Source organism: Phodopus roborovskii, unplaced genomic scaffold (genome assembly GCF_943737965.1).
Source record: "Phodopus roborovskii unplaced genomic scaffold, PHOROB, whole genome shotgun sequence".
NCBI classification, from domain to species: domain Eukaryota; kingdom Metazoa; phylum Chordata; class Mammalia; order Rodentia; family Cricetidae; genus Phodopus; species Phodopus roborovskii.
The window spans coordinates 16,211,159-16,235,664 of NW_026126511.1; the positions used below are offsets into that span (position 1 = coordinate 16,211,159).

General features: G+C 34.7%; 1 protein-coding gene across 13 annotated transcripts in view; it reads left to right on the plus strand.

Annotated features, from left to right (window-relative positions):
- The window catches only part of Mycbp2 (MYC binding protein 2), a 209,618-nt gene that overhangs the window by 38,493 nt on the left and 146,619 nt on the right, over positions 1-24,506 (plus strand). For all 13 annotated transcript variants that reach the window (XM_051195259.1, XM_051195261.1, XM_051195260.1 and 10 more), the window contains exons 6-18: positions 167-409; positions 630-701; positions 2,717-2,813; positions 6,621-6,694; positions 6,816-6,954; positions 8,107-8,183; positions 9,045-9,249; positions 10,584-10,748; positions 12,983-13,141; positions 14,470-14,674; positions 15,641-15,786; positions 16,088-16,189; positions 23,687-23,794. In XM_051195259.1, the coding sequence (XP_051051216.1) occupies positions 167-409; positions 630-701; positions 2,717-2,813; positions 6,621-6,694; positions 6,816-6,954; positions 8,107-8,183; positions 9,045-9,249; positions 10,584-10,748; positions 12,983-13,141; positions 14,470-14,674; positions 15,641-15,786; positions 16,088-16,189; positions 23,687-23,794 (1,792 nt within the window). The remainder of the gene's footprint in view (positions 1-166; positions 410-629; positions 702-2,716; positions 2,814-6,620; positions 6,695-6,815; positions 6,955-8,106; positions 8,184-9,044; positions 9,250-10,583; positions 10,749-12,982; positions 13,142-14,469; positions 14,675-15,640; positions 15,787-16,087; positions 16,190-23,686; positions 23,795-24,506) is intronic.

Here is a 24,506-nt window from a genome sequence, read left to right on the forward strand (position 1 = left end):
TGAAAGTGAGTGACAGAATCCTACAGAAGTCCAGTTTGCTTAAGGGTTACTTCTTAAAAGATGAACCTTTAGTTTGTACCTTATTTTGCCACAAATAATATCTTATTTTGCCTGTTTTGTGTTTGAAAACAATTTAAAGTGTCTTGGTTTCTTCTCTTTTGAATAGGTGCCAATGATACTCAACTCACTACAGAGAAGCGTACAGGCAGTTTTGGTTGGAAAGACTCAGATCCAGGACTGGTTTAGCAATGGCATTAAGAAAGCGGCTCTAATGCACAGATGGCCATTAAAAGAAGTATCTGTTGATGAAGATGACCACTGTTTGCTTCAGAATGATGGATTTTTTCTTTATCTGTTATGCAAGGATGGATTATACAAAATAGGCTCTGGATACAGTGGAACAGTTAGGGTAATATGATTACATACACTTGCTGGTTATAACAGTAATAGTCATATCTGAATAATTAAGTTGTGTCCTGTTTCTGATCCCTTTAGTACTGTCTAATTTTGTTTTTTACTTGAAAATTATAATTTAAATATTAAACATTACTCATGTATTGTTATTACTTTTGTTTGTTAATAATTATTAGTCTGTTCATAGACAAATTTTTGTTTTTTTTTTCCCACAGGGCCATATATATAATTCTACATCCCGTATCAGAAACAGAAAAGAAAAAAAGTCCTGGTTAGGGTATGCCCAGGTAGGAGAATATCCTCAATAAATACAATATTTTACCTTTTAAAACATATGGCTCATGCTTATTGGATACATTTATTCAGGAATGCTGTATTTTTTATTAATATGGCTAGAGCAGGGTAAAGAATGTAAACTAGAATCATAGGCCTGGCTCTGCTTTAGTAGCCGAGTGACTTACAGCAAATCAGTTTACTTAGCTCTGTTATTTACCTTTCAAAGGGGATTGGAAATACGTTGTTTGGGGCTCTCCTTTAAGCAACTCTGTGGATAAGAATCAAAGACCACTGAACTGAAAATGAAATAGTGACCGGGGACCAAATTAGGACTCCTGTCATACTCTCTTCCATTCTATATGTATATCCTATTCCTTCTAACAGATGCTTCTGGGCTGCCCCAGGGGGGCAGCACCTGGGAGAGATGCATTCATACAGAAACTCACAAGTAATAAAAACAAAAAGCCCTGTGATGCTTTCTGAATGCTGTGTTCTCGTTTGCAATCAGCATAGTCAGTCTGCTACATGTCAGCATCAGACACTGCCACTCCCTACTTCTTGAAGAAAAGTAAATGACAAGGGGAGAGAAAGAGTCAGAAATACACAATTCTGTTATTTCCCTGTCTGAAAGACAAAGCCCAGGTTTCCTTTGGGAAGGATACAGAATAAAGATTTCCCTACACTTTGTGGCTTCTTGAATTAACAGGTGTAGATGGAAGTTTCTGTTCTGCCTGGTTCCATAGCTGTTTAGCCTCAAATAAACACACAGAGACTTATATTAATTATAAACTGTTTGGCTGATGGCTTAGGCATCTTACTGGCTAGCTCTCTCATAATTACTAACCCATAACTATTAATTTATGTTTTCTATATGACCTTATCTTAACCGGAGAATGCCCAGCATCCCATTTTCCCGGGGTCTGCATGGCATCTGCCTGGTGGCTCACTTTCTCTGTCCTCTCTCCAGAATTTTCCTTGTCTGGTAGCCCGCTTATACTTCCTGCCTAGGTACTGGCCAATCAGTGTTTTGTTCATCAACCAGTAAGAGAAAGATATGTACAGGACATTCCCCCATCAAAAGGCATTTGAAAGTACTTTGACAATGAAAGAAATTGTTATGTTTTCTTAGTTACTGTTGAATTGCTGGGAATAGACACCATGACTAAGGCAATTTAGAAAGGAAAACATTCAACTAGGTGTTTCCTTACAGTTTCAGAGGGCTAATACATGACATTCATGGTAGGCAGTGTGGTGGCAGGCAAGCATGGTGCTGTGGCAATGGCTGAGAACTCACATCTGATGCTCAGGCTGCAGGCAGACACACTGAGAGTGAGAGCAGGAGGAAGGGAAGGGAGAGGGAGGGAGGGAGTGAGCAAGCGAGCGAGCGAGCGAGCTAGAGAAAGAGCAAGTGAGCTGGCCTGAGCTTTTGAAAACTAAAGCCTAGCCCAGTGACACACCTCCTTCAACAAGACCACACTTCCCAGTCCTTACTAAACAGTTCCACTAACTGAAGAGCAAGCATTCAACCATGAACCTGTGTGTGGGGGGGTGCCATCCTCCCTCATTCAAACCACCACATATGTGAAAAGTTGCCCTGTTATATCAGTACTTGAAGTATTTTGACATTTTAAATATTAAAGCGATTGTCTTTTAAAAGCCAGTGTGCTTTAAAATGTCTCATTAATTTAACTTATGTTTATTCTAGGAAATGATGTCATGGAAAATGTGTTAGTTTTAGGAGTTGGAATTTATTGTGTGTGCCTACATATTTATGCAGTGTATGGGGGTGGATGCATATGCTATGTGCAGACCAGAGATTGACCTTAAGTTCTTCCTCAATTACCCTCCATCTAAAGTAGACTCCTGTTCTTAAATTTAACCTTTTATATCCTTTAGATAGCATTATTGACTTATTGTACATCAACAAAATATAATGCACATACAGTTGCTTTTTCTCTTAGTAATGAAAACATATCTTAAAAAAATATATATATACATATATATGATAAAATATTTTTATTGCCAGGGTTATTTATTATATCGAGATGTGAATAACCACAGTATGACAGCCATAAGAATAAGCCCCGAAACACTGGAACAAGATGGTACTGTAATGTTGCCAGGTATGTTTTAACTAGTCTTATTTTTCTTCATAAGTAGTTTTAAGAAACATGCATGTTAGGACATTTAAACATGTAAATAATAATTAGCAAAGATAGCCCTTGCTTAAAAATGAATTTTTAAATATTGTGACATGTAAACCATTTTATAATGTACAATGAATGAATACATATGAAGATATTAGACATCAGAAAAAAATACAATAAGGTTTAGTATTTATTTCCAAATTCATACCCATCTACAGGCTTTCATACTTTACCCTTACCCATCAAGACTTTTTATTTGCTATTTATCACCTTTTTCCTCTTTGTTAAAGGACTTCCAGTGATAGTGCTTAGGTTAGTCAGGAAACTGTTAACATTCTGTCATGTGCACTTTTTACTAAAGCTTTGATACGAAGAGTTTAGGTAATGTCCATACTGCCATTGAACAACAGGCTGCCTGAATTCTGAGGAACTAGGTCCTGATTTTCTGTAATTCTAGGTTAATGCATAAGTATTCTGTGTTGTAAAGTCTTTAAGTTTGTATATACCATTGCTGCTTTCTACAGTTGATCACATTAAAATCTTAAATATTTAGTGTGTTTGTTAGTAATCTCGTGGCAAACACTCAAATACTCCTAAGCATTTGATCTCTTGGAAAAGCAAGTTTTATTTTTTTTTAAACTGAGAGAGATAACTGCTCATTGTTTGCTTGTCAAGTTTTAAAGAATTACTATAACTTCATTAAAAAATTATTTGAACTTTTCTATTCCTGCATTTTCCCAAAGTAATATATAGACCCTATAGAACAAATGAAGTATTTCATGTCCATGTAGTGACAGAACAGTTTAGCAAACTGATGTCCTAAGAAAACATCTTGTGATGACTCTTTTCAGAGTCTACATTTTTTTTTTTTTTTTTAAAATAAGACGTGGGTTGTAAAATAAGGGTTGTGTCATTTGTTTAATTATTGCAATGTTAGAAATGTTAAGCATCAGAGTATATTTGTTGTACAGAACAATGGGTTTCATTAGGACATTTTTATACATGTAAGTCAGATAATATACTTTGTTTCCACCCTACATGTACGTCAGATAATATACTTTGTTTCCACCCACCCCCACTTTTATATATGTACGTCAGATAATATACTTTGTTTCCTCCCCCACTTCCAGTTTGCCCCTCTACATTCTCCTGATTTAAAAAAAAAAAAAAAAAAGTTTTCTTCCTTTCTTCTTTTTTTTTTTTTTAAGTTTTTTGAGTCAAGGTCTCATTGTGCAGCTCTGACTGGCCTGGCCTGAAACTTGCTGTGTAGACCAGGCTGGCCTCGAACTCATTGAGAACCATCTCTCTCTGCTTCCTGAGTGCTGAGATTAAAGGCATGTATTACCATGCCTGGATAATCAAAAAAACATTTAATAATAACATCTATACTCGCACAAAACTTACATACACATATGTACATAGTTATAAAATGATCATATTCTACCTAATGCGGGTTTTGAACTTACCCTTTTACTTATTACTGAATATGTTTCCAGGTCTTTAGGCTTTTTAAGCATCATTTTAATATTATAGATTGTGTTTTATTGATTAATATATATTGAAATGAGAGTATTCCAGTTGTCTTTCTTTCTTTTTTCTTTTTTTTTTTTTTTTTTTGGTACAAAAAAATTACAATGGGAAGATCATCTCTCTGGCTTTGTACCATTTGTTTTCGGATAATGTCATAAAAACAAAAGTTCTTTATTGAGAAAACTCATTCTAAATAGATGAGTACAAAAAGAGTAACTTCTTCTGTCCATCTCATTTATACAGAATGTAAATGAAAGGGAAATTTTAAAAATCTATGTAAAGGTGTTTTTTATTCACCATATTTAAAAATGATTTGTTAATGTCTTTATTCAGTTTAAATTCTGCATCATTTAACATAAGTGCAAATTTTAACCATACAGTGTGGCTTTCTATGTTTCATAAATATTTGCTGTGCTCACAGTGAAGATCAAATCACACTTTGGGAGGATAGTCCCCTATTGTGTGTCTTCCAAGCTTGCAGATGTTGCTTGACATATTCCCGAAGATGCTATCTTAAATATTACACAATGGATAAAGAAAACATAAAGAGAAAATCTTGATATGACGTGCCAAGAAGACTCAGCCCTCAAGCCTGAAGAAGCATGTTGTCATTTGCTCATTTCTTTGGCATGGGCGTCATTTTCTTCAATAAACCATTTGCTTTATCCCTGGGAAGGAGCAGCTCTTCTCTCTAGCCTTTCCTTCAAGAAGAGCAGTAGTAAACTGTCAGATTTAAAGGTGTTAATGAGTGTCATGTTCAGTTTCATGTCCTAGTTAGTCTTGTAGGTATCTTACTGCGTGTGGATGGACACCCTTGTTGAAAGTCATTTTATTCTTTATATTCCGGTTTACTTTCAGATCGTTCCTATGCCATTTCCTGCCCACGTCTGGCGACAGGTTGCCTCAGAGCATGAGGCTTGTTGGCTACTCTTCTCGTGCCACTTTACTCCCTCACCCCTGCATTTGTCTGAAATTATAATGAGTTTTTCTTCTTTGCTTTTTAGTTTAAAATCTTACGCTTAGAGCTTGAGAAGCATCTTTCTTGCGCCTCTTTGTATTCTGTACAATGGACTAGGAACTCTTTCTTTCGATTTCTCCTCTCTTTGATTACCAAGTCTCTTGGGCTACCAGTGGGCCTTGTCTCCCAGTTTCTATTTCCAGTTTGTGATCACTGAATTCTCTATTTGGTAAGGGTCTGCCTGTGTTTTGCATATTTATAATAAGGAACTATGCTAGTATGAAGCTCTTGGGCAAAGATCTAGCTTATCTGGGTGGGCTCCGTTGGCTGTATTCCAAAAACCAGAGTTTTATGTTTTGTTGATTCAGGTTGAACTAGAAATGAATTTTCTTTTTTGTATTGTGCTTAATGGAGAGGTTCATCCTAGTTCTCCATGGTTACTGTAGAAAGTGTGTGTGCTTTTAGACTTGCTTGCTGAATACTTGTTTTCTCATAGGATACAATTTATACAGATGTTGATTTTTGCTTGTAGTTTTGTGTGACTTAGCAGTAGTCACTAACACGTGTTCCAGTGTGTCCTTCTGTGATATTGGTATCCCTTGTCACTATTAGCGTTACTTTGATCAAAGTATACAATGCACTATTCTACAGAGATATGTTCAGTGCTGGCAGATATGAGTGATAGCTGAGATATTTGGCTGCTTTGAGACAAAAAGAAAGAAAACAGATTTGTTGGATTTGAGGAGGATAAATGGTTAGAAAGTGTTGAACATTATACATACTAAACATGCTGGAATAGACATTGACTTTCTACATGGAAAATACATGAGTAGTTTTGACATTTATTTTGTAAAGCAAGGGATATCTGCAGTTGGACACCATAGACTTCAAATACAGACGCTTTAATCTGTAATTCTCTGTGACACTAATGACTGTAATGTACGCCTGATGGTAGTGTTACCTGCAGTGCATGTGATTGTATTGAAATGGTCATAACCGACATTGTTTGTTTATCATGGTGCATGTTCAGTTCTCATTCTGAAATTAGGTGGGCCCTCAGATCCTTGGTTATTCAAGCTTTATAAATATAAGCACAACATGTAACCAGAACTCTTAGTTGAATTACTTATTTTTTTAATTTGTAATTCTTATTTTGAAAAATTCTCCTTTTGAGTTAAGTCTATTCTTATTGTGTGAAGAACTCTCAGTTTGACTTCAACAGAGGAGTAAAATCATTTCTTGAGTTGCTTATTTGTTGTGTAACATGTTACTTTTTTTTTTTTTTATTTGTATAGATTCCCACACTGAAGGTCAAAATATTTTATTTACTGATGGAGAGTATATTAATCAGATAGCTGCTTCAAGAGATGTAAGTGCTTGGAACCGTCAGCAGTTGTAAATGAAACCACTTTTTCTTAAATTACTTTGTTTTTGTTATGTACCAGAAAACTTTTTATGCAATATAGTATTCTTGACTTTTTTCCTTTAAGGATGGCTTTGTTGTCAGAATATTTGCCACAAGCACTGAGCCTGTACTGCAACAAGAATTACAGCTTAAATTGGCCAGGAAATGCTTACATGCCTGTGGAATATCATTATTTGATTTGGAAAAGGATTTGCACATAATAAGTAAGATGACAAAATAAATCTTCTTTATTACTTTTAAAAACTGTGTTTTTAGCAATTCAGCTCATAATTTAGTTGCTATTGTGTCTATTATTGTAAAACAAAATTTTTGATTAATATATAGAACTAACTAGGAAATAAAGCCTGCAGATAGACAAGATATTTAAGTGTTAAGGAAAGTGACTAATAATAATTTTCAACTATCAGTTTGAACAAGGCAAAAAAAAATAAACATTTTTATTAAGAGTTATGGATGGACAATGTTGGGAGTCACTAATTTAGTACTACTGAAGATTTATTAGTGCAGTTTTGTAACTCAAGAGGAATCTGTACAAGATCTGCTTTTAAAATTTTCAACTTTGGTAGTGTTTTAACTCATGTGTTTTAATTGATAGGGTTTTTGTATATCTTCCCTTCCATGGGAAAATTCCCAAACTGAGCTCAAATTTTCTCATTTAAAAACTCACAGAATCATTGCTTGTTTGTGACTCGCCAAACAGACTACATAGAAAATTTCAATTTACAGTTTGAAATGTATGCATGTATGTATATGTATTTTTAAATATAGGAAATTTTCTTCTAAGAGCAGGACAGAGAATCTGAAAATTTTTATTAAAATATATTTGTATTTTAATTCAATCCCAAAGAGCTAGAGGTTTTGGATGAACTCCTAGGCTTTATATTTGTTCATTTAAACAATGGGCAATATAGTTAAAATGAGGAAAAAAAATGAGATAAAATTTGTATATTTTATGATGCTTAATAAAGATTTTTATACCTTAATTCAGCGATTACTACTTACACGAATTATTAATGTTATAAAGTGTTATTTGGTAATAATTTAAAATATATCAAGGTTAAAACAACTATCTTTGTTTTGAAGTTGTGGATCTAAAATTCTAGCAAGTGATAATATTTACTCTGTCTTGCTTTGGTTCATCCCATTTTATTTTGCAACAGTCTTTCTAGGTAGCCCAGCATGTTCCCAATCTAGTGTCCTCCAGCCTCAACTTGAGTGCCACCATGCCCAGACTGTTTTCATTTTGTTTTTTTATCTTAATTGAATTGACTGAAGTTATTTGATAGAGTGCATGGTGTCCTTGGAATTACTATGTTAGAAATGCAGCCATATTTAACAGTCTTGTTTTATCAAAGGTACAGGGTTTGATGAGGAGTCAGCCCTGCTTGGTGCAGGACGAGAGTTTGCACTAATGAAAACATCAAATGGAAAGGTAAATTATTTATTTTGTTTCAGAAATTAACTGCTTGGAGAAGCAGTACAAACTGTTATATAATTCAGATAGTTTACATACTTAAATATTGTCAGTTTTTGCATGGTGAGAGTTTATTAATGTTGAAAATACCATTATGACAGGGTAGTGATATTTAAGACCCTAAAAATTTGTAAACTTTAAAAAAGTTAAAATTTTGCAAGTATTTATTTATAGATTCCTTTAATCTTAAATTAGTTTAAGTTTGTATTTTATGTTTACTCTGATAAGAGATATCAGATTTCTAAATTTTCTATATGTCTATATAGAAAATTCTATATGTCTATATGTCTAAAACATACAATATATGATTTAGATAACATAGAAGCATGTTTAATTTATACATTGTATAGGTTACCCTATATAGATTGAAGTTTATTTTTTTTTTTTTTTGTTTAATGTAAAAGGAAAGTATATAGCTAAGGGAATTCTGAAAATAGAAATTATTAGGCATATATTTAAATGCAGCTTTTTATAAATTTTGAAAGTTAATAACAAATTTTATTAATTTCTTCCTGTGTATATAATTATGAAAATACAAATATTGTAACTATTCAGAATACAATAAAAAATAAGCTTGAGTGGTTCAATTTCTGTCTCCCTTTGAATAGTATAAAAACTGGCAAGTTTTTGTTGTTCTTACTTTTCAATAAAACATGGAAGCTTTTACTTTCTTACTTGTGAAACCTGGTGCACTATTCCAAAAGGCAGTCTAATATTTGTTCTCCCCTCCCTTCTCCTCCACTCCCCTCTTCTCCCCTCCCTTCCCCTCCTCCCCTCCCCTCCTCTCCCCTTTCCTTTCCCTTTCTTTCCTCATATAAGATATATTACACTGGCAAGTACCAGAGTCTTGGAATCAAACAAGGTGGTCCTTCAGCAGGAAAGTGGGTTGAGTTACCAATTACCAAATCTCCCAAGATCGTGCACTTCTCCGTTGGACACGATGGTTCACATGCCCTTTTAGTTGCTGAGGATGGAAGTGTGTTCTTTACAGGATCGGCAAGTAAAGGAGAAGATGGAGAATCCAGTAAGTTGCTGAGAGCTGGTACTTAGTGAGTGTTAGTATAGTCATCTCAGTAGCACTGACCTTGGCAGCTTGTGTGTGTGGGCATGTTCAACACTGGCCTTGGCAGCGTGTGTGTGTGTGTGTGTGTGTGTGTGTGTGTGTGTGTGTGTGTGTGTGTGTGTACCCACCCATGTTCAGTGAAGCACACGCCAAGGAGAGGTGGTATCTGTCTCACAGTTCTTGTGGGTGAATGTTCATCTTTATGGGTACATGGCTGTTCATCTGACAATATCCTTTTTCCATTATTTTAGTAGATTACTTAAAAAACCCAAAACGTCGCAAGGAATATGTATTTCAAAAGGAAGATAAACCTTATGTAACTTTGTTTATAAGTGTTAGCTGTAGAGTACTATTTGTGGAATTTCTTTCTCTGTGAAAAAGTCATTGGCTCTGCAATGAAAAAACTGATAATTTGATCTAATATTTTTTTTTCTGTTTAGATCCTTCTTCAAGGCCTTGTCTTTCTCTCTTAAATAAATTTTCATATTCTTTGGAGTAGCATCTCACAGATACTAGTTTTTTTGAAGTTAATACATAATGGAAAATGAAGGGAAAATTAAAGTAACCTTGAGAAAAGCCCTTTAAAAAGCCTAGAAACCTGAACATTTAGAAAGCATTCATGTAAACTAGTTACCAGACATCTGTATCAGTGTCCAATCATATGAAAACCATGGTGTATTTTAGACAATATCATAACAATATGGTTTTATTTTGAAAGCATGCAGGAAATTGATTAACCAAATGAACAGCTAGCTAATGTTTTCCATCTTTGGTTTATTTCGATTCTAGAATTTTTAAGAATCATGTCTTTTTTAATCTATTTATTTCTTCTTTTTCATATATGTATCGTCTTTACAATCACATTGATTTAGTACAGTTATTTAATATCTATTAGATGGGTAAGAAACTTTGTTTCCAGGATCTATCTAATACAACAACACACACTCATTATAAAGAGGGATAAAAAGAAGGTGGTATAAGTGTATGTTGGGGGGAAGGGTTAGAGTGGTAGGTATGTATAAAAAATAATCTATTGAGATTCCTAGAAGTTTTTTGGAAACTGGTATTTCCTTTTGGGAATTTCACTGTTAGGGATAGTCTAAATATAAATTGACTACAAGAGGCTAGCAAGTTCCTGATTGGCGTGTGCATGGTGTTAAGTCCAGACCTTTCTGAGACTTAATGACATGTATCAAAAAGGTAAACAAAGTGTTCATTTTCTTTGGTTTTATTATCTATAATTAATTGTTACTATTTGCATATGATACCTTACATTCATTATTTGTTCTTTTTAGCTAAAAGCAGACGGCAGTCAAAACCCTATAAACCTAAAAAGATTATTAAAATGGAAGGAAAGACTGTGGTATACACGGCCTGCAATAATGGAAGTAGTTCTGTCATTTCTAAAGATGGAGAACTGTACATGTTCGGGAAAGACGCTATTTATTCTGATAGTTCAAGTAAGTTAAAAAAAAAAAAAAACAACTAAAAATTACTTTACTTTTAGGAAAAAAAAAAAAAAAAAGATTCCAGTATGAATCACTGGATATAACAGATGTGTCTAGAAAATTAACATTTGTAGCATGTTTTCTCTACATACTCGGTGGTGTTTTCTTCTTAATGTGAAACTTTGGGGAAGATGTTTTACTGTGTATTTTGTCACTAGAAGATCTGACATTGATTTCATGCAAAACAAGTCATGAACTCCATGAAGTCATGAACTCAATGAAGAAAACTTCCTTAGCTACTTTCCTTTCTCTGGAAAGCTTTCACTTCACACTAAAGAGCTCATGTACATGTCTTTAATCACTGTCAGCAGTCAGTTTTTATAACAAGGCTAATTTCATTGAATTCTCTGTCTCCTCATATAGACAGTGGGGTGGTATCATTTCCCTTGCTGGTTCTTCTGTAATAACTAGCACAAAGTCTCAAGACTTATTTATTTATCAAGTCCCTGCCTGATAAACCTAAAATTTAAAAAGTCAGTATGAGCCGTAGAAATAGCTAGATAATTTTCTATTTATAAGGTCTAATCTCATAGCTTTATCCTATTTGGTGCCTGGATTTTTTTTTTTTTTTTCCTCCCTAGTAATGAATGAGTCATCCCAATTGGGAAGATTTTATATGAGACCCATGTGTAATGTCTTTGAATTTTGCTGTAAAAAGGGATCCAGAATAAAAGATTTTAAAGTTAAATGATTGTCCTAAGGATGGAGAGGTCAAGCATATAGAAAATATATAGCAATTAATTATTAACTGGAAATGCACCCAGGTAATAGAAGTGCTGACTTAATGTGGTCACATTCAGATTCTTGGTGGGTTGAAATTGTTAGAGTAGATCAGACTTTTGGTATAGCACATTAGTAGTTTTAAAATAATACATAGTATATCTCTTGCATGCTAAAATGATGATAGAAATTGAGCATTTACGTGTAAGGGTTTGGATGAACCAGACAAGGTCTACCTGCCTTTTTGCGGCCGAGAAGATTTATTTGTGACAGACTTAAGTGAGTATTGTTCAGTGACTATAAACACATTTGTTACTAGCTGTTTTTAGCTGGGAAACATTTACTTAGCTTTCAGAGTTTGCTTTTTGTTCCTCCTCCCTTAAACAGAGTCTATGTGTAGTATCTGTTTCATAGTTTATTTTTGTAAGTCTACAAGAACATTTAAGGAATGTTCTGCACAGAACCTAGACCATGCAAAGAACTCAGCAAATAATCATCTAGTATTAGTATCAAACATTGTCCTGTGAAATACCTATTATATGTATTTTCAAGTGTGCTACATTCTGAAATTAGGAAGTTTTACAATTTAAATAATTGCCTCAGTTTTGGAAAAGTTTTAATATATATATATCCTAGAAAAACTAACTCTTTAGTAGTTACTATTATTACTTCTTATAAGGTTAAGCATGCTTTTGTAATTTTAATATTATTGCAAACAATAAGTAATAAGGGTAGCAAATGGATGTTACTGAAAGTAACATAAGGGAACTTGAAGAAATACTGTGGTGGATTGTGAAGGAAAGTATTAGGGATTCAAAAGCTTTCTTTTGAGGGCTGGCTGGTGAGATGACTCAGCAAGAAAAGGCAATTGCTCCTAAGCTTGACAACCTGAGTCAATCCTCAGGAGTCAGGTGAGGAGAGGAGAGAACATCTACAAGTTATCTTCTGGCCTACCTGTGTGCATCATGGACACACATGTGCACTTGAATTCATGCACAGGATGCAAATAAATAAACATGTGATTTTACAGGAAGTACTACTACTGTCATCTAAAATCTTACAGGGTTTATAAAAACAACACTGCTTCATTATGCTATTATAAGTGCTTTACTATTGTTCCTGCTGAGGCAAGTCTAAGCAGGTAAAGATTCATGACTTATTTGTGCCTGTAGTTGAAAGTTGAGAGGGGCTGGCCCTTCTGAGTATTCTTCAAAGGTATTGATTGGCACTTGGAGGAAGCAGGCAGGAGAAGTTAGCTGGAAATAATGTTACAGGAAATATTTGTTTGTACTATATTTAATATTACTTTAATTTGATGATTATCTACCAGTGTTCAGTTACTTGTTCCCCATTTTGGCGAATTATTTTTCCCAAGAAAATACTTTGTGCATTAAAAGTTGTTCTTCTAGGTACAGAAGTATTTTTGTTATTTTTTTGTTAATTTTGCTTTTTTTTTTTTTGGGTAGGTTTGGTGTCTGATTTAAAAGGCCATTTCGTAACCCAGGTAGCAATGGGCAAAGCTCATACTTGTGTTTTAATGAAGAATGGAGAGGTTTGGACATTTGGCGTAAATAATAAAGGACAGTGTGGACGAGACACGGGTGCTATGAACCAAGGAGGGAAAGGTAGGAATTTAATTTTTAGATATTAAGAACTATGTTGCCTTTTCATTAGCTTCCTAGAACATCTGTCCAAGATGAATGCCCTGGGCGATGGCTCCGTGGTGAAGAGCACCTGCTGCTCTTTCAGAGGGCCTGGCTCTGTTTCTGAAACCATGTAGTGCCTCACACCATCCATCTGTAACTCCAGTTCCAGGAGCCTGACACCCTGCGACACATACACACGTGCAGGCAAAATGCACATACCCAACAATTAAAAACACTGAAATGAATGACTCTTTGATTTCTTATAAAACCCTTACATTTTTATTTGATAATAACTGTTGACAAAACTATCACTGCAAAAATAATATTTTTAGTTTTTGAGCGAGTGACGTTACTACCTGTTTAAGATTTTAAAAATGTACATTAACAGTAGAACTAAATTATTCATGGAAAGCAGATTTCTCAAATGGTTATTTTCATTTTTAGCTACTTTTCAGCAGGAGCCTATCAACAACTATTACCCTCCTTGTTTAATCATGTATACTACCTAGAGAAGAATCTCAAATGGCCAAGAAGCACTTAAAGAAATTTTCAACATTCTTAACCATCAGGGAAATGCAAATCAAAACGACTCCAAGATTCCATTTTTTTTTTTTTTTTTTTTTTTTTTTTTGCCTCTCTAGACAGGGTTTCAGAGTTTTCCTGTATCTTTGGAGCCTGTCCTGGAACTAGCCCTTGTAAACCAGGCTGGTCTCGAACTCTCAGAGATCTGCCTGACTCTGCCTCCTGAGTGCTGGGATTAAAGGCATGTGCCACCACTGCCTGGCCGACTCTTAAAATTCCATCTTACACCTGTCAGAATGGCTAAGGTCAATAACGCAAGTGCCAGCTTATGCTGGCTAGGATTTACAGCAAGGGGAATACTCCTCCATTGCTGGGGGGAGTGCAAACTTTCATAGCCACTTTGGAAATCAATATGGTGGTTTCTCAGAATATTGAGACTCAATTTATTTCAAAACCACATAGTCTACTCCTGTGCATATACCCAAAGGATGCTTTACCATGGCACAAGGACACTTGCTCAACTGTGTGAGCTTAGCCTTTTAATGGCTTAGCCACCCCAGAAGCTCTGAGCTGATTTCCTGTTCAGATATTAGGCACCTTGAGTAGCTGTGGTTTGTGTTGTATGCTGTAGGCAAGAGATAAATGAATAAGTTTGATGAAGAATAAAGTGAGTAAATAATCACTTTGATTACAGCAGGGTTTTGTGGATGTTCTTAAGTTGGGAAATAACTATTTTCAGACATGGGAATAACCCATATAAAATTATAAACTGATATGTCAAATAGGGTTTGGAGTTGAAAATATGGCAACAGCCATGGATGAAGACCTGGAAGAAGAACTAGATGAGAAAGACGAGAAGTCCATGATGTGCCCTCCCGGCATGCACAAGTGGAAGCTGGAGCAGTGCATGGTATGCACAGTGTGTGGGGATTGTACAGGCTATGGAGCCAGCTGTGTTAGCAGTGGGCGTCCTGACAGAGTTCCTGGAGGGTAAGACAACATTTCCTACTAAAGAGAATAAGCACACTCCTGCTATGCTTCTGTTCTTCAAAATTATCTCAGAGTGTACATACCTATCTTTTATGTGCATGTGTGTGGGGTCTTGGGTTCAAACTCAGGGCTCAGACATAATACCAGGGAAGTGCTCTACCACCGAACTACACACACACAGCCCCAAACTTGATAATACTTACATTATTTTCTGCTATATTGAGTTCTAATTGGTATCATCTTTAACTATGTCTTCATTTCATTTGATTCATTGAAGCCATTTTTTAAAGTTAAGTCATAATTTTTTTTTCAAGTCTAGGGCTTAATTTAAGTATTTTTTTTCTAAGGTTTTAAATGCCAAGTGATCTTTTCTAAGTAGAATTATAAAATATATAGGATGCTTGAGTAGAAATATATATTCTCTAAATCTATGAAGAGTGTTAGCAATAAATTCTTCACAGTCATCCTATCCAACTTCAGGGAGTCATGTTGGCTTTAATTTCTAATAAACACGTTATATGGTTCAATGAGTTTGAAAGTGACAGACACAGCAGAGGATTAGGTAGTTACAGTGAAAGAGAAACTTAGGACATGATAGTACATCAAGAATGAGGAGGGAGACACATACATGATGCCGATAAGTGGTCTGATCACTGAAGGATGTCAACACCCTGCTTTACTTCCCTGGAGCCAGAGTTGATGAGTGTTTGCTAGCCACTTACTGGCACTTACTGAGGAAACTTATTCAAGACTGTACATTAATAGGTAATTGGACCAAGTAGAATCTGTGGATTTTGTGTAGAATATGTTAGTTATACTCATTAGAACAGTAACACATTCTTTTATTATTTTTTAAAAATTTCTACTTTTCTTTGAAAATCAATGGAAAAGTGGTTATAGATAATACTGTTTAAGATTAGAATAATTTCAGTTAAGCCTGTTTTTTGTTTGCTTCCTTCTACATAGGATCTGTGGCTGTGGTTCAGGAGAATCTGGCTGTGCTGTGTGTGGATGTTGCAAAGCTTGTGCAAGAGAATTGGATGGTCAAGAGGCAAGACAAAGAGGGATTCTTGATGCAGTGAAAGAAATGATACCTTTAGACCTCCTTTTAGGTAATTTATTTTATTATGTTGACTATCTTGCCCTCAACTGAGTAATTCTATAGTTTAAATTTTTCTGTCATAGACATGTTAAAAATTAAGGTAATGGCTTATATATGCAGTGTTGCTCTTGGTAACTGATATGACCCATGACACTATATATATATATATATATTTGATAAGAATTCTTCCAATAAAAAAATTGAGTTTTAAGTTGTTTTTTGCTAGCTTTTACTCTATTGAATTATGTATAGGTATAACTATTCTATACTTATGTAATATGTGCTCCTTATTGTTTTGGCCAATTATCCAGCTGTCCCTGTACCTGGGGTCAATATTGAAGAACATCTTCAGTTACGTCAAGAAGAAAAACGACAACGTGTCATTAGAAGACACAGACTAGAAGATGGAAGAGGTAAGATGTAACTACAGAGAAAAGGTGTAGGGAAACTTTCATACATTCATTTCATGAGACAAAACATTACAGAATACCCTCATTTTATAAGAAGTCCTCAACATTTGTAACATCCCAGTAGCAAGGTTACTGAAGGTTACATGAATGTATTTATGACATTTATAATTGTGCTCCTAATAATACATTTAACTCAGTAGAGTGCTCATCAACCCACAGTAAAATGTGTGCCATGTAACTAACTCAGCATGATGGCTCATAGCTGTAATTTCAGTACACCAGTATTAAGACAGGAGGGTTGCCACAAATTCCAAGCCTCTCTGCAGTTAGACTGTTAAAAAAAAAAAAAAAAAGAATTATGCCATTGCAGAATATAAATACCATTAGTGACGACAGTGACAAATTTAAGGATCAGTGCTTTACTCGGACTCCGTGGGCCAAACCTTAGTTTAACATAGCTTTAAATTACTGTTTTCATAGACGTTTGTGATCATTGTGATTTGACATAATGCCATTATGCTTTCCTGCAGTCCAATGCATTTATTGTGCTTTTTTTGTGTGTCTTTTGGTTTTTAACAAAAAAGATTATACGTATATACACAAATTAGTTGCAAGTCATGTTTATTTTGCAAAGACAGGTTATTGCTTATATCATTTCCTTATTGTTTAGGACAATGTCTTGGCCTCAAAATACATTTAATACTAGTTGTATATAAATGGCATTTTAACATATATCCAGTAGGCAGAAATAAATATTATGTTACTAAAATTGTTTTCCCACAGAATCTTCTCTTTGTATAATTATAACAAATTTTTAAAAGTCTTTTTTTTTTTACTGTTGTATTAAGCAAATTCTTAACCAGAAGAATTTATTGGCATTGCATATCTTAAATACTTCTTAGAAAGTACAGGATAGCCAGGCAATGATGGCACACGCCTTTAATCCCAGCACTTGGGAAGCAGAGGCAGGAGGATCTCTGTGTGTGCAAGACCAGCCTGGTCTACACAAGCTAGTTCTAGGACAGGCTCCAAAGCTACATGGGGAAATCTTGTCTAGAAAAACCAAAAAAAAAAAAAAAAAAAAAAAAAAAAAAGAAAGAAAGAAAGAAAAAAAGAAAGAAAGAAAGGGCAGGATAATATTTAGTTCAGAAATAAATTGCCATTTTTATACTTTTTTAATAAAATCATGGTAACCTATTACCATCATTGTCCATTTTTTCTTACTTATTTTTTGTGAAGTACAATAAGTAACTAAATGGTGTACCTGAAAAATCTGTTAAACTTTTGGAATATACAGATTATTGTTTACAGAAACTTATAAGCAGTGTTGACTGATTCAATGAATATTTGCCACTTTGGCTTTATGCATATAAAGTCATTGTCTTTAAAATAGTTTGATGAGATTAATACATGTGCTGTTCTTATTTATATTTCATAAATGTTTGGGAAATTTGAAATTCTGTTGTATGTGTCTCTAACATGGTAATTTATTTCTTTTATTTTATGGGTACTTTTGTTATTATCTCTTTACTAAGCATTTTTTATACTGTGATCTACAAAACCCAGTAATTTCATAGATTTTATCCAAAGTAGAGCTTTTACTTATTGTAGTGGGTTTCAGAGGGACCATCATTACATGAGCACTTATTAGAAGTTCTTAGGTCCTACCCCTGTCCTGCTGAATCCGAAACTTGGATATTAGGGCCTAGCAAAATGTTCTTTGTAGCATGAATTCTAATTGGTTTAAATAATAAAAACCCAGAGACAGATATTAGGGTTAAAGCTGAAGACCAGAGAAGCAAAGAGGCAGCCACTAGAGATTTCTCTCCTCTACCAGTGCTCAGACAGACCGAAGGGGGTGACCTACCAGACCTCTGACTGCCTCAGGTTGCACTGCTCTCCACCAAGCCTCAGAGTCCCTCAACCCCAGTCTCCTCCTGCCTTATACTCCTCTCTAGTGCTGGGATTAAAGGCTTGGGGTCCCAAGTGCTGAGGTCACCTTTGTGTGAGCTCTGTTTCTCTTTCAGACTGGCTCAATTTCATGTAGCTTATGGTGGCCTTGAAGTAATAGAAATTCATCTGCCTCTGTCTCCAAAGTGCTGGGATTACAGGTGTGTGCCACCACTGCCTGGCCGCTATGGCTGTGGCTAGCATTGCCCTCTGTTCTTCAGGCAAGCTTTATTCGTTAGATCATGAACAAAATATCGCCACAGTTCTTTAACAAGATTTTCAGGGGGTTCTGGTGATTCCAGACTGGTAAGTCAGTATTTTAGGTCAGTGTGGTTCAGAGTTTGTTCCATCGTTGTTCTCTCCCTGAGTTATTGTTGGGGTAGTGGTCAGTGTTGTAGTGCTGGAGATGATTGCTTGTTTGTCTTTTCCCATACAAGAACAGTGCGGACGTAATTTTAATATTGCTGCTCCCACTCTTGCTTCTTCATTAGTGATGGATGTGTACCCATGTTTGTGCTTTGAGGGTTTGGCTATGCTCCTCACTTGTCTTTCTCTTTATATTTTAAGTCTGTCTTAGCTGTTTCAAAGATGAACATTTCAGCACTTAGCTCTGTGTTAAAGCCCATTTAATCAGTTATGCTGTAAGGCCTATTTTGGGTACATTTTAGCTACTGTTGGTATGACATTAGCTGTTTGATAGCATTATCACTCTTGGTGGCACCTCAGTTGGATAATAATTTACACTGATAGGCTAGCTACAATAGTAATTGTATAGATAAGACCTCAGGAATTTAACCTCCCTGAACCTGTTTCATTGCCTTTAATGGGGTAACAGCTATGCCTACCTACCTGTGTTAGTGTACATTGATGATAAGTGAGAAAATGCCTAGCATGTGCTAAGGTATAAATGATTGTTGAATTATAGTGGTAGTAGTCTTTTTTTTTTTTTTTTTTTTTTTTTAAGTGATACTTTCATAGCGCTGGCTATGACATAATTGCTTTCCTTACATTTTGGTTCTGGTTCTAAGACATGGATGCTGATAAAGAAAAATCCTCAACTCCTTTTCTAGAATAAAACAGATTCTATTTTGATACATAAAACATTGTTTAGTCACAAATTAGAATATAAAAACAAATTTACTAAAGTCTAATTCCAAAGTGGCTATGTTGGTATTGCTATTGTTAGGACAGTAAAGACATTGCTTGATTTATTTGATACATGAAATACAGAATTAGTTCAAATTCCAATGCCACATAAACATTTTTTAAAACTAAAATATATGAAGCATTTAGAAAGTGTCTATTTAAAAAATTTTCATTCAAAGATATAAACAGAATATTGGTATTATTTCTTTTAAAAGTTTATACGTAATTTTGCTTAGTCATTTTTGATGATTTTATCTACAATACATATAGGTATCTGTTTTCCTCTTAAAAATGCTTTCTATTTTTTTTAAACTCTTTACCACATATAATAATTGAAGTAATACAAGAATTTAGACCCTGTTCTTTGATACACTTTCATATTTTACTTATTTTATTGTCATCTTATAATCAAGTTTTATATATTTCTGTTTATATACTTAATTTTTTATATATTTGCTTATTGTTATGAATAGTTTTTATAATTTCATAGGTCATTTTCTTCCCTCTGTAGTCTTCCCATTATGTTAATATAGTGGTCTGCTTCATATATTTCCATATTTCTCTCAATTGAGATATGCTTTATACAGATTTCTATACATTTAAAAACTATAGGCATGTATGTAGTTAGGAAAGTGGCTTATTGTTATATATACATTTATAACATTCTATTTTCATTTTTAATTATTTATTTAAGAAGCACAAAACAGTTTAAGTTCCAATTTAGTGTCTGAATGCCCTTCCATTGAGGGAAAGTGTGGTAAACTGTCTTTGTGGGGCTGCAGCAGGAGCCTACCGACCTGCCTACAGTTCATGCCCGATGAGATTGTGGATTAAGAAAGGCTAGATAAAGAGATAAAAGGAAAAGACTGGAGACACAAGGTAGATGTCAGGAGAGCACTTCAGTCAATACTGAACACCCTGAGGGTATTTTTCACCATTCTTAAATATCTTAACCAAAAAGGGGAACATGGTATCATGTATAGGGAACAGACTTTTCTTCCTCAATTCTCCAAGAATTCGATAACCACGCCTTATATTTAGTTTCTTGTTATCTGGCCTTGAGGGTCAAGAGTAACCATTCCTCAGACCAAGTCTGTTGTTATTTAGATAAGACACCCAAGGCCAAGATCAAACATCCAACTGTAGCTACACTTTTGACCTTTAGGTCTTATGACTTACTAAGGACAGTTTTGAACTCTCTGGCCTTTATTAAAAATAGAGTAGAGTCATCTCTATGGACCCCAACAGGGAAAGAATAGTATTTACATTAAATTGGAGTAATTTTGTATGGGTTATTTTTAGATTTTTTGCCTCGGTTAATGAGATGCAATTATAATAAGCACCTCTGAGCTGAAATTTCTTTATAAATTTTCCTTAGGATAAATGGGGAGAAGTATAGTTTCTAAGTCAGAAAAGAGAAAGAGACAGAAGCAGAGAGAGAGAGAGAGAGAGTGTGTGTGTGTGTGTGTGTGTGTGTGTATGTATGTATGTATGTATGTATGTATGTATGTATGTATGTATGTATGGGCAAGAGCATGTATCCATGTTAGCACTGGTGGAGGACCTAGGTGAATGTTGAGATGCCTTCCTCAGTAACTCTCTGCCTTAACCTTTTTTTTTTTTTTTTTGTAACAGGGTCTCTTTGTTGAATCTAGAACTTGCCATTTTACCTTAACTGCCTCTTCTGGGTGTCCTTACTCTTCTGGGTTACAGATGTCCTTGAGCATGTCTGCCTCTTAATGTAGGTGTGAGAATTTGAGCTTGGCTCCTCATGCTTACATGGCAGGTACTTTGCCTGCAGAGCTGTATCCCCAGTCCCAAGAATAATTTTAAAATTACTGCTATATATATCAATATCAATACCTGTCTGAAAATCTTATCTTATTTAATGCTGTCATTTGTTCTTCACTCTTTTTACCCGCTGGTGAATGGGCCCCAAATCTACTTTATACACATAACTAGTGGGAGCTGTTCGATAGCAAATTTTTAATTATTTCAGGCTTGTTTTAGTCACTGTTTCCCTACTGAGAAGCCAGTAAGTTATACTCATTCAGACTTTTTAGTTCCTCAGTAGCTTTTGAGTTTTTTAACTTTGAGAATCCCACTGCTTTCACCTTTGCTCAGACCACCTCTTCTTTAGTGTTGCAGCAAAGGCCTTGTTCAGCCTAGTTATCTGTAGCGTCCTCACTAGTGGCCCGTTGTTTACAATCCAGAGGCTCTTGACTGCCCTCATGTTCAGTGTCCATGTTCAGTGTCTCCCTGCAGGCTCCTAGCTGTTTGCATTCCTACTTTTAGCATGCCCTTCCTCTGACCTCCTGTCCTAATGCAGTAACCTCTCATTTGGCAGCGTGTAAGCCCCCACCACCCACATTAGATTGTGTGATTCTTGAATCAGGGCTTATGTCTTATTTACTAGTTGTTCCCTCAAATGCCCAGATTGGAATACCTTCCTTGGCTGACTGAAAACAGTTCAGGGATTGCTGGTTACTTGCAGAATGGAGGCGTATTCTATCAAACATGGCCTGTTTGCTTTGAACCAGGGTCACCCCTGTGTAGCTCAGATTGGACTGGAAGTTGTGATCCTCCCAAGTGCTGGAATTACATAGGAGTACCATCATGCCAGACACACAGACTCACTGACCATGATTCTGCAACCTATTTTCTACTTTGGTTCCAGGATTTTTGTTTTATTTTTATTTTTTATTTTTAATGACAGAACAATATTGCCTTAACATTCTCATGTTTTTCTACATCTTTTAACTGGAATATCTTCCTTTCCATTTCTTTTCTTAACTCCACATCTTTTAAAACCTTTCTGAGTCAAACGAATTGAACCATAGGGCTTTTTATCCTACTGACACACAGACTTCTTTTATTGCACTTAGTATAATATCACAGAGTTGTTTTCATTTCTGTTTTCCTATTGTAGTCCTGTGTATTTATAATTATCATCTGTGGCCCCTAGTATCTGCTACTTAAGCAATAACCACATGCTTCGTGTGTAAATGAGTGATCCAGTTATGTACCTGAGGGAACTGCTTCAGCGATGCGGTGCTGTTTTGCAGCTTTATGTTTGTAGTGTTTGCTGATGTACTGTCTGTGTTTGTATATCAGAAGATTATAAAAAGAATTTAGTGAGAGACCATTTAATGAATTAATAGCTGTATTTTTCTAGGTAAAAATGTTTCCATCAGACTTCAGAGTTGTGTTCAATATTCTTTTTCATAGGTGGAAATTCCTTAAGAGTAATGTATGCTAATTTATATAATAAGTCAACTCATAGTAATGTATAATGAAGACATAAGACATTTGTACTTATTGAAATATGTACTTTGCTTCCTTTATAAATAGAGCCCAATTTATATAAATCTACTGATTATAGGGGAAAAATACTTAATTCTTCTAATATTAAATTTGCATGTTTGTATTATAATCACATAAAATATTTTTCTTGCCTTTTCAAAGTATTGCTGCTATTCATCTTTTTGTTTTATCTAGGAACATAATCAAAATGTTTTTCTTGTTCATTTGTTTTATGTTTAATGAAGAACACTATATATTTAAACTATTTGTATAATTTATTAGATAAATTATTAAAATTTTTTTCAAGTTAAATGTTCACAAGGAAAAATAATCTTTTAAAATTTTTTAAAAATTATTTTGACTAAATATTTTCCTTAGGAACTAAATAAGTACGAGTAACAAATATGTATGATTGATTATGTTTTGTATAATGGTGCTTCAGAAATAAATGACTTAATGAATGTTCATTAATGCCCCTAAAATGTTAAGTAGATAGTCTTTTCTACTGTCCGTATGAAACTCAATCTAGGTTATTCTTGCTCTCACATATATATTTAATCACACATAGATGTATATGTATTTACTCACTTGGAAATTTTTGGGTTTTGCTTCTGAATATCTAATTTTATAATACTTTCACAACATGTAGAAATGTCAGTAACAATTTTATCTTGGTTTATTAGTAAAGGTGATATAGATCTGGAACTATATGGACTACCCTGTTATTGATTAACTTAAAAATTAGTTGTATTCTGTTATTTCAAGAGAATACAAACTTGTTTTCATTCAGTATATGTTTACTAATCTTTAATACATGGTATTGAAAAATACTTTTAAGATTATCTATTTGAGACTATTAGTAAGTGCCCAGTTCTTTTAAAAATAAATTTAAAAAATTGGATTTTTACATTATAAACTGTATTTGAGATAGTATTGTGTTGGATGGTGACTAGTTATGGATTGGGGAATTGGAAAAAAGTAAAATGTCCAAAACAGTTAAAAATAATTTTTCTCATACATTTTAGCTTGAATTATTTTTGTTCATTATAGTGTTTTGATTTTGTGAGCTTTTCTATGCACATACAAAATGTTTCTCCTCAGGCCCCCTTGTATTTGCTGGTCCTATTTTTATGAACCACCGAGAACAGGCTCTAGCCAGACTCAGATCCCAGCCAGCTCAGCTAAAGCATAAACGGGACAAGCACAAAGGTATTTGGTCTTCCTTATCACCTAGGTGGGATGCTCTCCCAGCTCTTGCACTCATTGGGATTCTGTCTCTGGGAAATGCACACACTGACTCTGCTGCTTTGCTTCTGTGGGTGTACAGCCTGAGGAGAAAGGACATGCTGAATGTGGTGCTGTCTGAGAGGCGGGGTACTGCTCTATGGTGTTGTGAGCTAAGGCCTGTGTTTACAGTGCATCTGTTTCACTTATTTTCCTAGTTCATGACCTTTACAAAGGTCAAAAGTGTCATTCCTTTCTCTGTATGTCCTTTGTCCTTTGCATTGTGATGATCACAGTGTAGCATTTTAGTGCCTTTAAAAATGTTAATATGATTTAGCATTAACAAAGTTATTAAATACAGTATATAAAGTATGTTAAGACTACCAATGCATTTTTCTGTTATTTTAATGTTAGCAGCATACGAGAATATAGAAATAGATATAAAAAGAAAATTGTATATATTGTCATTTTCAAAAGAGGTCGATGTTCTAACTAAAAAGAGAGACTAGGAGTCTCCTTTTGTATCATTTACTTTTTAAGCAGAGTTCTGAGCTAAGAAAAATAATCCCAAGGCATTCTTGTACAGCTGTAGCTTGGCTAATATCAGGAAATAATTTAGTGAAGGTAATACACACACACACACACACACACACACACACACACACACACACAATTTTATCTTGAATTTGAGCAGGGG